At 42.2% G+C, this 15043-nt stretch overlaps 1 protein-coding gene across 1 annotated transcript in view; it reads left to right on the forward strand.

The window, feature by feature from the left end:
• Positions 1–3183: 3183 nt before the first annotated feature.
• Positions 3184–15043, forward strand: part of LOC117368221 — a 206393-nt gene continuing 194533 nt past the window's right edge. The window contains exons 1-2 of the mRNA XM_033961649.1: positions 3184–3414; positions 3522–3628. Coding sequence (XP_033817540.1) covers positions 3620–3628 — 9 coding nt within the window. The 5' untranslated portion in view covers positions 3184–3414; positions 3522–3619. The remainder of the gene's footprint in view (positions 3415–3521; positions 3629–15043) is intronic.

Below are 15043 nucleotides of genomic sequence, written 5' to 3' on the forward strand. Positions count from 1 at the left end.
ACATCGGACTTTCTCAAGGCAAAGAATTATTCACTCCGTAAAGTACAGCGAAACGGGCCCCGTCGGCAGGCATAAGACATTAGTGAGCTGTGTAATTGCAGCGGTGCACAGGAATGATGAAGTATTTTAAGTATCTATGAAAAATAGTCTTTTTGACTTATGAGGTAGTCATATGTGGTACATTATTGCATATTAAGCCCCCCTTGGACCGCTATAAATGTCGGCTTTTTCTAATTATGACCGGGATAACCATGTAGACGGTAACTCGTAATTGGAAAAATTATGATCGCCTTAAATTTCCTTTCTAGTTGGCGAATTTATGCTCCAGCTATAGGTATGAAAAAATGGGGGGCATAACAATTTATTTAAACTGGTTTGGGGCCCTTTGACGTCTTTTATTACTTCATTAAAGTTGTCTTTGATTTTTGCCTATTTCCACACACATCCAGGGAAGGGTGGTGATGGTGGGGGGTTATTTCTATCTTAATTCTAACCTTTTGAGTATATACATCCAGGGTGGGTGGGAGGGGGGTGGGATTACATTACTATTTTAATAAGGAAAGGTTATTGAAAGAATCTATGTACACTTCCCCCTCCCCATTCGCGGTTTCCCTACTCGCGATTTCACATAATCGCGATTTTTTTTTGGGGGGGGGAGGAGGGAAAAAACAAAAACCCATATTTTTGTCTTCCCCCCGGCATCTTGGCCTTATTGGTGGTCTTGCTGGTTTTCAGGGCAGGAGCGATCTTCCTACGCTCCTGCCCCGTGCAGATAGCCATTAGGAAATGGCTGTGGGGAGTTCCCGTAGTCTCTCGAATGTTAGGCAAAAAGATAGAAGAATTAAAGGGTAGGAGAGAATAAGCTGGAGGAGAGGGTGCAGAGTCTTCTACAGGGAAGAATTGAGTTGACATTAGAAGTACAGACTATATTGGATGAGAAAGAAATCTTTGAGTTGGAAGAAGCTATTAATTGTCAATGGAGTTTAATGTCTCGAAGAGAAGAGTCTTTAGTTTCGAAATCCGAGATAACAGGGTTCCGTTTTGATGGTTATCGGGAGGCTGTTCCAAGTCTTTACGCCGATGTAGGTGATAATTGTGTTAATTAGGTGCTTGTACTTAATTCCTTTAGGAGACGGAAGGATCAGAAGAAGTTTCTTGATGTTTCTGGTTGAATTGGACCAAGGATTGATGAAAAGGTTTATGAGAGGTTCAGCTGAGCTTGCATATAAGGTGTGATACACAATGCATGAGATTTTGAATTTAATGCATGCAGAGATTGGCAGCCAGTGAAGTCTGTTGAAATAGGGCGATATGGAGTCAATTTTTTTAAGTTTGTAGATTAGCTGTATTGCTGTGTTTTGAATCAGTTGCAGTTTGTGGAGGAGGGTGCCGTTTATACCTGCATAAAGGGAGCTGCAGTAGTCCAGTTGAGACAGTACTAGCATTTGTGTCAGTATTGTAAAGTGGTGATTGTGGAAGAAGGTCTGATCAGTCGGAGTTGTCTCATGCTATAGAAGGTATTTTTTTTTTTCATAAGTTGGAGATCTGGGGTTTGTAGGAGAGGGTTGAGTCCAATATGACCTTGAGTATTTTGGAGGTTTTGTTGATATCTAGTTTGGTTCCTGAGGGTAGGGTGATGGCGGTAGGGACATTTTGTAGGAGATTGTTAAACCACAGCACTTTGGTTTTTTTCTGTGTTTAGTTTGAACGTTTGAGTGTGGCCCACTTTTGTATCTTGTCTATGCTGTTGGCAATTCTCGTAGAGGTGTCTTTGGAGTCCTGTTCAATTGGGATGAGAAAGAGTATGTCATCGGATAATAGGCTCTCATTGTTATTGAAGGTAATATTGCCTAGGGAACTCATGAATAGATTGTAGAGTATATGGGAGAGGAGGGATCCTTGGGGAACACCGCAGAATGCCTGCCAGCTTTGTGAGAATTCCCCACCTTTATGGACAAGGTAATTTCTATTCTGTAGGAAGTCTTTGAACCAGTTGTATACTGTGCCCACTATGCCTCATTTAGAATATTGTGTACAATTCTGGAGGCCGCACCTTCAAAAAGATATAAAAAGGATGGAGTCGGTCCAGAGGAAGGCTACTGAAATGGTGTGTGGTCTTCGAGATAAGGCATAAGGGGTCAGACTTAAAGATCTCACTCTGTATACTGTGGAGGAAAGGTGGGAGAGGGACCATATGATAGAGATGTTTAAATAACTATGTAATATAAATGCACATGAGTTGAGTCTCTTTCATTTGAAAGGAAACTGCAATGAGAGGGCATAGGATGAAGTTAAGAGGCTCCAGAGTAATATGAGGAAATACTTTTTTACAGAAAGGGTGGTAGATGCATGGAACAGTCTCCCAGAAGAAGTGGTGGAGGCAGAGACTGTGTCTGAATTCAAGAAGGCATGGGTAAGGCATGCGGGATCTCTTAGTGAGAGGAGGAGATAGTGGATGCTGCGGATGGGCCATTTGGCCTTTATCTGCCATCATGTTTCTATAACCCTAAAGCTCTATGACCTCACAATGCAGGTGTAAAGAGCCTTAGCCTATAGGAAGAGGAGATGCAAATGTTAAGAGCCTTAGCCAATAGGGAGAGGAGGAGATAGTGGATGCTGCGGATGGGCCATTTGGCCTTTATCTGCCATCATGTTTCTATAACCCTAAAGCTCTATGACCTCACAATGCAGGTGTAAAGAGCCTTAGCCTATAGGAAGAGGAGATGCAAATGTTAAGAGCCTTAGCCAATAGGGAGAGGAGGAGAGAGTGGATGCTGCGGATGGGCCATTTGGCCTTTATCTGCCATCATGTTTCTATAACCCTAAAGCTCTATGACCTCACAATGCAGGTCTAAAGAGCCTTAGCCTATAGGAAGAGGAGATGCAAATGTTTAGAGCCTTAGCCTATAGGAAGAGGAGATGCAAATGTTTAGAGCCTTAGCCAATAGGGAGAGGAGGAGATAGTGGATGCTGCGGATGGGCCATTTGGCCTTTATCTGCCATCATGTTTCTATAACCCTAAAGCTCTATGACCTCACAATGCAGGTGTAAAGAGCCTTAGCCTATAGGAAGAGGAGATGCAAATGTTTAGAGCCTTAGCCTATAGGAAGAGGAGATGCAAATGTTTAGAGCCTTAGCCAATAGGGAGAGGAGGAGATAGTGGATGCTGCGGATGGGCCATTTGGCCTTTATCTGCCATCGTTTCTATGTCCTGATAAGCAGATGTGGCCTGACAGAGACTGTCACATCAATGTGAGAACAGAGCAGCATTGACAAATAGGCCACTTCAACGTTCCTCCTGCTGCTTGGCTGCGTCAGGGCATTGAAAACCGGAACCGGAGACGATGCAGTAACACAACGCGGAAGTACAGCATGTGCTCTGATAACCTCCTAACACACCACCATTGTCCAAAGGTAGGCTGCCCCACCAGTAGGTGGCTCCCTGAATTTGCATGGTTTGCTTAATGGTGCTAACATCTGCCAGGAATGATAGTCCATTATGTTTTTTTTGTTTCAAATAGGAAACGTTGCAAAATAAAACAGGAAATACCGCTGGTGCTTCTGAATCCTTTTAAAATGAGAGCACATCCCTGGTCTCCAGGCTCTCTTCCTCAATGGCATGCACAAGGTACTGAGGTGATAGCTCTTCTCATAACATGAGATGGGTTTTATGTCAGCTGGAAATGAGGAATGGCAGGTTAATGCATTGTGTATATAGCTATGTTGATCTTTAGATCTTATCAGGCAGAGACTCTAAACCAGGAAGAGATCGTTTAAGCTTTAAGGTCACTACAACCGATGCCTTAGTTTGGCTTATTTCTCAGGCTAGGGAAAAAATAGCCACTGCCAAGAAAAAAAATCCATAGATTTGCTATTCATAGAATAATCATGCAAATCACATGCAAAAGTCCAAATAAAAGCGGAAATCCAGTGACCATAGGTACACGATATGCAATTTTTTTTATTTTTTCCGCACAGCTCTGTGCTCTGCAAATAAGATTTAATTCCCACAAGAAATGGTTGCGCTTCGTGGAGAATGTGAACTACAGACACTTTAAGGGCTCCTTTTACTAAAGTGCGCTAGGGCTATAGTGTGCGCTTCATTGCCCCGAGTGCTAGACCTTAATGCCAGCACTGAGCTGGCATTAGTTCTAGAAGCGTAGTGCATGGTAATTTCCTGCGTGCGCTAAAAACGCTAGCGCACCTTAGCAAAAGGAACCCTAATTCTCTATTATTTTGTCTATTGTAATGAGTAAAAAAAATAATCTTTTGCGTTGCAAAGAAATGTTTGTTTGTTTAGTTATCTCTAGACAGGAGAAAACATATTGCACTGAGCTTATTCCCGGGGCCAGCATTTCCTTCAGGCTCCTTGCTGCCAATTTTCAAGGATGTACTGAAAAGGGGACCTACAGTACGTGCTCTCAACCAGGACAATTTTAACAAGCTGTTCACTTGGGTAAATAGTAGCAATGCACTTAGAAAAAATATTAAATAGTAGCAATGCACTTAGAAAAATTGTACTTAGAAAATGCACTTAGAAAAATAGTACTTAGAAAAATGCACTTAGAAAATAGTAGCAATGCACTTAGAAAAAATATTAAATAGTAACAATGCACTTAGAAAAATAGTACTTAGAAAAATGCACTTAGAAAAATGCACTTAGAAAAAAAAAAATCTCTTCATTTTGGGTCATTTTATTTCGATTTTTATCTCGTCCTCCCCTAAGAGCTCCTAATGGGTTACATTCATGGTGCTAAATCTAATTTACATGTAGTGTATCCACCCTCACGGTCTCAAACGGGCTCGCAATTTAACAAAAATGCCTTAGAGCAGTGGTTCCCAACCCTGTCCTGGAGGACCACCAGGCCAGTCAGGCTTTCAGAGAGTCGAACTGCTACAATGTGGAGCAATTTTGAAACTGTGCATCAAAACACAATTATGGGGGTTCCTTTTTCATGAGGAACTTACACCCAGTTTGAGAGCAAAAGGGTCTGCACACTTTCCTTTTCAAATGTACTGTGGGTGCAGCTTCTTAGCTTGTACATTTTTTAGGGGGGGGGATAATCTTTTTAATCTCAGTAATAATCTCAGTAAATGGGCCCATTTACTAAGGGGTACTTTTATTAAGGTGCGTTAACTGGTTTAGCGCATGCTAAATGCTAAAATGTCCATAGGAATAAAATGGATGTATTAGTGTTTGGCGCATGCTAAATCATTTAACGCATCTTAATAAAAGGACCCCTAACTTACTGTATGTTAGTTGTTAACCTGAAATTTAATAAACAATACACTAACAGTTACACTTCTCCCTCCGGATTCGCGGGGGATAGGGGCAGAGCCGGACCGCGAATGGTGAAATACCGCGAATATCTTCTGGTCCGGCTCTGACCCACCCCCGCCTACCTCTTGCCTTCTCCCCGGCATCCCGGCCTTACCTGGTGGTCCTAGCGAGCTTTCGGGGCAGGAGCGATCTTCCTACGCTCCTGCCCCGTGCAGATCGACAATAGGAAATAGCTGCCGTGAGTTCCCGTAGTCTCTCGACAAGAATGGGGAGGGGGAAGTGTAATCTGAAGTTTAGGCCCCTGCGTTTTATTCTGGAAAGCTCTGAAAACTTTCTTGTTTACCAAACATTTTGGAAACTAATCCATTTTAGCTCACTTTCTCTTTTTACGTTTATGTACTATGCTTACGTTATTGTTAACCGAGCCAAGCTCCTTTTGATTGAAGACCTGGTCTATAAAACTTAGTTTAGTTTAGATTAATACATGTTATCTTACAAGGTGAAGGATTTTTCCTTACAGTTAATACATGAACATAAGAATAGCCTCACTGGGTCAGACTAATGGTCCATCATGCCTAGTAGCCCGTTCTCACAGTGGACAATTCAGGTCACTAGAGTAGTACCTGGCCAAAACTCAAAGAGTAGCAACATTCCATACAGAATCCTAAGGAATAGCAAGATTCTAGAATCCCAAAGAGTAGCAAGATTCTAGAATGCTATTCTAGAAACTACTCTGGCTCGGTCCAAAATTAGAACAGCTGCCCACCCTCTTCGCACTGCCCCCTGGTGCCACACTGCAGCTTGAGTTCTCAAGCAAAGTTCTAGGCATCATCATCGACTCTTCTCTTTCCTTCAACGACCACCTCAACTCCCTGGTAAAATCATGCTTTTTCAGCCTCCACATGCTGAGGAAAGTGAGATCCTGCTTCCGCCATCCTTGTTCAATCCATCATCCTCTCCAGACTAGACTATTGTAATTCCATCTATCAAAGTCTAACTACAAAAAGTCTTCAAAGACTTCAACTAATTCAGAACACTGCGGCCAAGTTGATCTTCGCAAAACGCAAATTTGATCATGTTTCCCCACTTCTGTCCAAATTGCACTGGCTCCCAGTAATTTCCAGGATTCATTTTAAAAGCGCCTACCTAGCTTTTAAGATTCTACACTGCATCCTCCCTCCCCTAATCCCACTATCTTGGAACTCCTCGAGTCCTGACATCATCAGGCCCACTCAAAAACTTAAACTATCCTTCCCCTCACTAAAAGGTATCCTCTATGCGGGAAAATTGGGAAAATCTCTCTTCTTTAGAATCACAGGGCTTTGGAATAATCTTATTGCCCCACTACGGAATCAGGGCTCTTTCCAACTATTCCGTAAGCACCTGAAAACTAGGCTTTTCACAAAAATGTAATGCTCTACTCCCCCCTGTACTCAACCTTCAAACCTAATATGTTATTCCTTCCTATATTAGTAGTAGATGACGGCAGATAAAGACCCGAATGGTCCATCCAGTCTGCCCAACCTGATTCAATTTAAATTTTTTTTTTTTTTTTTTTTCTTCTTAGCTATTTCTGGGCGAGAATCCAAAGCTTTACCTGGTACTATGCTTGGGTTCCAACTGCTGAAATCTCTGTTAAGACTTATTCCAGCCCATCTACACCCTCCCAGCCATTGAAGCCCTCCCCTGCCCATCCTCCACCAAACGGCCATACACAGACACAGACCGTACAAGTCTGCCCAGTAACTGGCCTAGTTCAATATTTAATATTATTTTCTGATTCTAAATCTTCTGTGTTCATCCCACGCTTCTTTTAACCCAGTCACAGTTTTCCTCTCCACCACCTCTCTCGGGAGCGCATTCCAGGCATCCACCACCCTCTCCGTAAAGTAGAATTTCCTAACATTTCCCCTGAATCTACCACTCCTCAACCTCAAATTATGTCCTCTGGTTTTACCATTTTCCTTTCTCTGGAAAAGATTTTGTTCTACGTTAATACCCTTTAAGTATTTGAACGTCTGAATCATATCTCCCCTGTCTCTCCTTTCCTCTAGGGCAGGGGTGTCAAAGTCCCTCCTCGAGGGCCGGAATCCAGTCGGGTTTTCAGGATTTCCCCAATGAATCTGCATGAGATCTATTTGCATGCACTGCTTTCAATGCATATTCATTGGGGAAATCCTGAAAACCCGACTGGATTCCGGCCCTCGAGGACCGACTTCGACACCTGTGCTCTAGGGTATACATATTCAGGGCTTCCAGTCTCTCCTCATACGTCTTCTGGCGCAAGCCTCCTATCATTTTTGTCGCCCTCCTCTGGACCGCCTCAAGTCTTCTTACGTCTTTCGCCAGATACGGTCTCCAAAACTGAACACAATACTCCAAGTGGGGCCTCACCAATGACCTGTACAGGGGCATCAACACCTTCTTCCTTCTACTGACTACGCCTCTCTTTATACAGCCCAGAATCCTTCTGGCAGCAGCCACTGCCTTGTCACACTGTTTTTTCGCCTTTAGATCTAAGGACACAATCACCCCAAGGTCCCTCTCCCCGTCCGTGAATATCAGCTTCTCTCCTCCCAGCATATACGGTTCCTTCCTATTATTAATCCCCAAATGCATTACTCTGCATTTCTTTGCATTGAATTTTAGTTGCCAGGCATTAGACCATTCCTCTAACTTTTGCAGATCCTTTTTCATATTTTCCACTCCCTCTTCGGTGTCTACTCTGTTATAAATCTTGGTATCATCTGCAAAAAGGCACACTTTTCCTTCTAACCCTTCAGCAATGTCACTTACATACATATTGAACAGGATTGGCCCCAGCACCGAACCCTGAGGGACTCCACTAGTCACCTTTCCTTCCTTCGAGCGACTTCCATTAACCATCACCCTCTGGCGTCTGTCCGACAGCCAGTTTCTGACCCAGTTCACCACTTTGGGTCCTAACTTCAGCCCTTCAAGTTTGTTCAACAGCCTCCTATGAGGAACTGTATCAAAGGCTTTGCTGAAATCCAAGTAAATTACATCTAGCATATGTCCTCGATCCAGCTCTCTGGTCACCCAATCAAAAAATTCAATCAGGTTCATTTGGCACGATTTACCTTTTGTAAAGCCATGTTGCCTCGGATCCTGTAACCCATTAGATTCAAGGAAATACACTATCCTTTCTTTCAGCAACACTTCCATTATTTTTCCAACAACTGAAGTGAGGCTCACCGGCCTGTAGTTTCCTGCTTCATCCCTGTGACCACTTTTATGAATAGGGACCACATCCGCTCTCCTCCAATCCCCAGGAATCACTCCCGTCTCCAGAGATTTGTTGAACAAGTCTTTAATAGGACTCGCCAGAACCTCTCTGAGCTCCCTTAGTATCCTGGGATGGATCCCGTCTGGTCCCATCGCTTTGTCCACCTTCAGTTTTTCAAGTTGCTCATAAACACCCTCCTCCGTGAACGGCGCAGAATCTACTCCATTTTCTCGTGTAACTTTGCCGGACAATCTCGGTCCTTCTCCAGGATTTTCTTCTGTGAACACAGAACAGAAGTATTTGTTTAGCACATTTGCTTTCTCCTCATCACTCTCCACATATTTGTTCCCAGCATCTTTTAGCCTAGCAATTCCATTTTTTATCTTCCTCCTTTCACTAATATATCTGAAAAAAATTTTATCTCCCTTTTTTACATTTTTAGCCATTTGTTCTTCCGCCTGTGCCTTCGCCAAACGTATCTCTCTCTTGGCTTCTTTCAGTTTCACCCTGTAGTCCTTTCTGCTCTCCTCTTCTTGGGTTTTTTTATATTTCATGAACGCCAACTCTTTTGCCTTTATTTTCTCAGCCACTAGGTTGGAGAACCATATCGGCTTCCTTTTTCTCTTGTTTTTATTGATTTTCTTCACATAAAGGTCTGTAGCCATTTTTATCGCTCCTTTCAGCTTAGACCACTGTCTTTCCACTTCTCTTATGTCCTCCCATCCTAACAGCTCTTTCTTCAGGTACTTTCCCATTGCATTAAAGTCCGTACGTTTGAAATCTAGGACTTTAAGTATCTTGTAAACCGTGCTGAGCTCTATAATTATGGAGATGATGCGGTATATAAACTTAAGGTTTAGTTTAGTTTAGTCTATTGATCCAGGGCAAGCAGTGGCTTCACCCATTTCTTTCTCAACAACAGACTATGGACTTTTCCTCCAGGAATTGTCCAAACCTTTCTTAAACCCAGCTATGCTATCCGCTCGTACCACCAGAGCTCAAGTATTCTCTGAGTGAAAAAAAATTTCCTCCAATTGGTTTTAAAAGTATTTCCCTGTAACTTCATTGACTGTCCCCTAGTCTTTGTACTTTTTGACGGAGTGAAAAATCGATCCACTTGTACCTGTGATGCATGTTCCTTACAATTTTTATGAAATTATATTGCTCTTAGCAAACAATGTAATTTTACTTTTGCCTTTTTTTTTTTTTTTTTGCCTTTTAATGACTGGTCCATAATGTTACCAAATACAGTACAGAAGTACGGGATAGAAAGCAAATTGAAAAAATAAATAAAAGGTGGTAAGAGTGATCCCTGAATCTTTCCCGATATCCTTGCCGCAACCAAAAGCTCTCATGATTCCAGCCTTTATTTTTGACTATAATTTGGACGATCCCACCTTATTCCCATCGCTCCATTGCAAGGTGATATTCCGTAATTCTTTCCATTCAATGTCTCCTTTTTATTGGAAGACTTCATGAAGGACAGAGGTATAAATCACTCAGATTTTGTTGAGCCTGTGGTCAGTCTTAGAGGCTTTTCCGACGTTATGTCAAATATGACTGAGGTTTTGGCGGACACTTATATTTACCAGTTTCAACATGCCAATAAAAGCCAAAGTTAACTGACAGAAATTGGAAAATCCCTTTTTCTTGCTACTGTTAAATGATAACTGCCACCAGAATTTGCCATCACATGCAACAGAACTTAAGCTATGTATCAAATCCATCAAGTCCTTATGCATTGAGATGCATTGTTGTATTATTCTTGTATCCAAATAACACCCAAATGTAATAACAGTAGACAGAATTAGGCACCAGTAAAGCAATTTCCCAGTGGACTACATAGAAAGTTACTGGAGAGGAAAACAGCTAACATCTCTCCGATAACAGTGACATAAAGGAACTTGAACAACAAGAGGCAAAAAGGGCGGTAGATGTGTGGAACAGTCTCCCAGTGGAAATGGTGGAGGCAGAGACTGAATTCAAGAAGGCATGGGATAGACAGGAGGGATTTCTTAGAGATAGAAAGAGATAATGGTTACTGCAGATGGGCAGACTGGATGGGCCATTTGGCCTTTATCTGACATCATGTTTCTATAAATATCTTGAAGTACAGAAATGAGAACTAGGTCAACATACTACAGAAGATTATATTTGATATTGAAAAGTGCTTGTATAGCACAGAATAAGACATCAACCATCAATCAGACATGTAATTCCATGGGTTTAAAATTGTAGGTTGGCTTTATAAAGACCTTGTAATTCTAAGAGCTGATGGAGCAACAAGCCTTATTAAGGTAGATTACACTATGTAATAATTTGGTTTTGTTGTTCTAGGATAACACGTGTTCTTTCTTAATTGCTTATGCCACAAAAGAATAGAAAATAGCTATCAATCTCCTCAAACTTTGCTTTCATGACCAAGACATTAATATTTTGAAATTTACCTTTTATTTCGATTTCTATCCTGTCCTCCCAGTAGCTCAGAACGGGTTACAAGCCAACATTCACAATGGAAAACATTTTGGACAGTACAAGACTATAAAGCAACTTAAGTACATTTGGACAGTTCAAAGACTATACAGCAACTTAAGTATATTTTGGACAGTTCAAAGACTATATAGCAACTTAAGTACATTTTGGACAGTACAAGACTTTACAGCAACTTAAGTACATTTTGGACAGTTCAAAGACTATACAGCAACTTAAGTACAGGAGAGTGCAGAAAGGAGATATTATGCACCTGCTGAACTAATTTTGTACAGTGGCCTTAGTAAAAGGATCCCTTAGAGTTACTTCAAGAACATTCTAGAACTTTCCATCAGTATAAATAGTAGTAAGTATAACTATAGAGATCTTACACAAACCAGCTCAGATCAGTTCCAGCCTAAGTGATAATATATCTCTATTGTTTTAGATGGCATCCAGAAGTTGCAAACATCTGGCAGATGTATTTTGCTATGTACCATATATAATTGAATATAAGATAATAATAATAATAATTTTAGTTCTTATATACTGCTATACCATAAGTTCAAAGATGAGATTTTGGGCCCAAAAAATGGCCCAAAAATGGGAGTCTCATCTTATATTTGGGTCAGCACCCACCCACCCCTCTCCCGGACTTGTTGCAGGCCAGCTGTCTCTGACAGTTTTTTTTACCTCCCTCCTGCCTCCCCGCTGTGTGCCTTTTTGAATCCCTGGTGGTCCAGTGGTGTACTGGGCAAAAGCGAGCTTTCCACGCTCCTGCCCCACGCTGAGCCCCTCTGAATGACCGCCTCAGATTTCCTCTGCCCGCCAAGCAGGGGGCGGGGCTAGGGCAGGATTGGGGGCGGGACTGAGGCACAACGGGGCAGGGATGGGTGGAACTGGGCAGGTCTGGGACGGATCTAGGGGGGTCTGGATTTTACTATAGTACAATCAGGCAACCCTAGTGACTGCCCCTGACCTGTCCATGCCTCTCCCATGCCCCTCCCATGACCATGCCTCCAAATATTGGTGTTAATAGGCTTCTTAGTCAAGTGCGCATGCAAATTGGATGCACACCCAAATTTGCATGCACCGTTTTAAAGTGCCATTTACAGAATTCTCCTGCACAATGATGCAGCTCTGTTGCAGAGGACAAACCATAGCAATGGTGAATCACCATAAAAAAAACTGGAATAATTTGTCCTCGTTAAGACATTCTAAGTCAGCTTGCATCTAAAGCATGTCGGTGCAAGTCGTAGCCCACAGAAGCCTTCTGATGGACTGCACCGCAGTTTAAAAGGGGAAATCCAGCACTGGGACACCTGCGACTGCAACTAACTGATGATTTTCACTACTTGATTTGGCTGATCTTAATAAATTCTTTGTACTATGGAGCCAGAAGAAAAGTGCACGAAGGCAGAATGGAGGATGTGGTTATCACAGGTTAAGTCAGCCCCCCGAGGACTTAGCAAACACCTGGCAAACGTCAGGTCTTGCTATTCCTTGGGAAAGTGATCTTTCCTTGCAGTCACACCCACCTACTGCCATACTCTATTTTCTAAAATAACCACCATCCTAAAAAAATATTTAGGCTCCTGTGTAGAATAATATTTTGTCACACACATGACAGTTGTGCGCTGGCCTAAGTCAGTTGTTTATTTTCTTTTATAAAATGGCTCTTCAAATTTTAGAAACTATTAATGCAGATTATGTCAGCAGAAATCTAGTTAATATAAAGGCATACAGCTAATAATGGAATCAATTTTAGGGGTTTGCAGGATATAGATTTTGTTCACTTGTGTTCTGAACTTACTGTGTGTCATGAGTAAATAATGCACAATAAAAGGTTTCATTACAGATTAATGACAATGCTCACTCAATTCAGGCTGTCAACCTTCTCCTAAAAACATAAAAGCATTAGAGATGCCATACTGCGACAGACCAAAGGTCTATCAAGTCCAGAATCTTGTTTTCAACAGTGACCAACTCAGGTCACAAGCACCTAGCAAGATCCAAAAGAGTAAAACAGATTTTATACTGCATATCTTAGCAATATGAGAACAGTGGATTTTCCCAAGTCCATCTTAATAAAGACTTATGGATTTTTGTTTTAGGAAATCATCCAAGCCTTTTTTTAAACCCTGCTGAGCTAATTGCTTTCAACACATTATCTGGCAATGAATTCCAGAGTTCAATTGCACATTGAATGAAGAAATATTTTCACAGGCTTCTTTTAAATCCACTACTTAGTTGCTTCATTGCATGCCCCCTAGTCCTAGTAATTTTGGAAAGAGTAAACAAGCATAGTGTGCCTTTCTAAAAGGGGGGGTTAGTAAGTTGCACTTTCATTTTTAATTGTTGCTGGCAATTTTAGTGCTTATTTTTGATGAGGGAGAATGTCATTATTAACTTAGTGACTCATATTTTATAATGTTTTTTTAATGTTGTATTTATTTGTTTGATTGTATGTGTATACTTTTGTTGCAATTTTATTATGTGTGGGGTTTTTTTTTCAATTTTATTTTATTCAAATTTTCACATTTTAAACAAGCACGTCAACTTGAATATTGATTAGAATTTACAATATGAAGAAAAATAGACGGTCAAAGCCCGGCTACAGATAATTTAAGAAATTAAATATTAATTATTTAGTCCACACATTAACATGATCCAAGACTTATGAAAACATTAGTAAAGAAAAATATCACTAAATCATCAGAACATAATAGAAATTAGAGAAACTACTTCCAACTGCTGGTTCATTAAATTGTAGGTACTGTTATTGAGCCAATGGTCACTCCTCCCCTTTCTTTGGCCACAACAAATTGCAACAACTGTTTGGATTCAAAAAAACAGAAAATTATTATGTGCGTTTTGATGTTATCCACATAGAATTGTTGGATATACAGGCTATACATTTTTAAAGAAATACAATAAATACATGCAAACTACAGTCAAACCTCGGTTTGAGAGTAGCGCGGTTTGTGAGTGTTTTGCAAGACGAGCAAAACATTTTCACAAATCATGACTTGCAAAACGAGCATTGACTTGACTTGCGAGTTCCCCTGCCTGCGAACCGGTATTGCCCTCTCCACCCGCAAACAACCCCCCCCCCCCGTGAACTGGCATTGCCCCCCCTCCCAAACGCCCGCACCTCCCACACGAATAGGTATCCCCGCCTGCTCAAACTGAAGGCTTACCCCCCAATCTGTCACCAGCTCGCAGCAACAACCCACAGGAGGTGCTGGCGCCGGTGCCTGAAGATCCTGTCTCTTCCCGGACTGGGCCTTGAGAATCTCAAAGAGAAGCGGGAGCCAGAAGGCCTTGAGCATGTGCAGAAGCTCAAGGCCCAGTCCGGGAAGAGACAGAATCTTCGGGCACTGGCACCTCCTGTGGGTTGGTGATATGTGCCGGTGCCAGATGGGGGGGGTAAGCCTTCAGTTTGGGCGGGGGGATGCCGGATCACACGGGGAGGGCGATGCTGTTTCAGGGGGGAGGGGGATGTGGAAGCAAACCAGTGGCCTCGGGGGTGGGGGGTCTTTGGGGGATGTGGTGGGGTGAGGTGGAGCAGCGCCGGTGGCTGGGGGGAGGGGAGGTGGAATGAATCAAGCGAGTTTCCCTTACTTCCTATGGGGAAACTCACTTTGATATATGAGTATTTTGGTTTACGAGCATGCTTCTGGAACGAATTATGCTCGTAAACCAAGGTTCCACTGTACTTTGATTCTAACCACAGAAAGGCAGCATATCAAATCTTAACATAGAAACATAGAAATAGACGGCAGATAAGGGCCACGGCCCATCTAGTCTGCCCACCCCAATGACCCTCCCCTACCTTTCTCTGTGAATAGATCCCACGTGTCTATCCCATTTGGCCTTAAAATCAGGCACGCTGCTGGCCTCAATAACCTGAAGTGGAAGACTATTCCAGCGATCAACCACCCTTTCAGTGAAAAATAATTTCCTGGTGTCCCCCCTTGATTTTCCACGGATGCCCCCTTGTTGCCGCGGGACCCTTGAAAAAGAAGATATCTTCTTCCACCTCG

Source organism: Geotrypetes seraphini, chromosome 10, assembly GCF_902459505.1.
Source record: "Geotrypetes seraphini chromosome 10, aGeoSer1.1, whole genome shotgun sequence".
NCBI classification, from domain to species: Eukaryota; Metazoa; Chordata; class Amphibia; order Gymnophiona; family Dermophiidae; genus Geotrypetes; species Geotrypetes seraphini.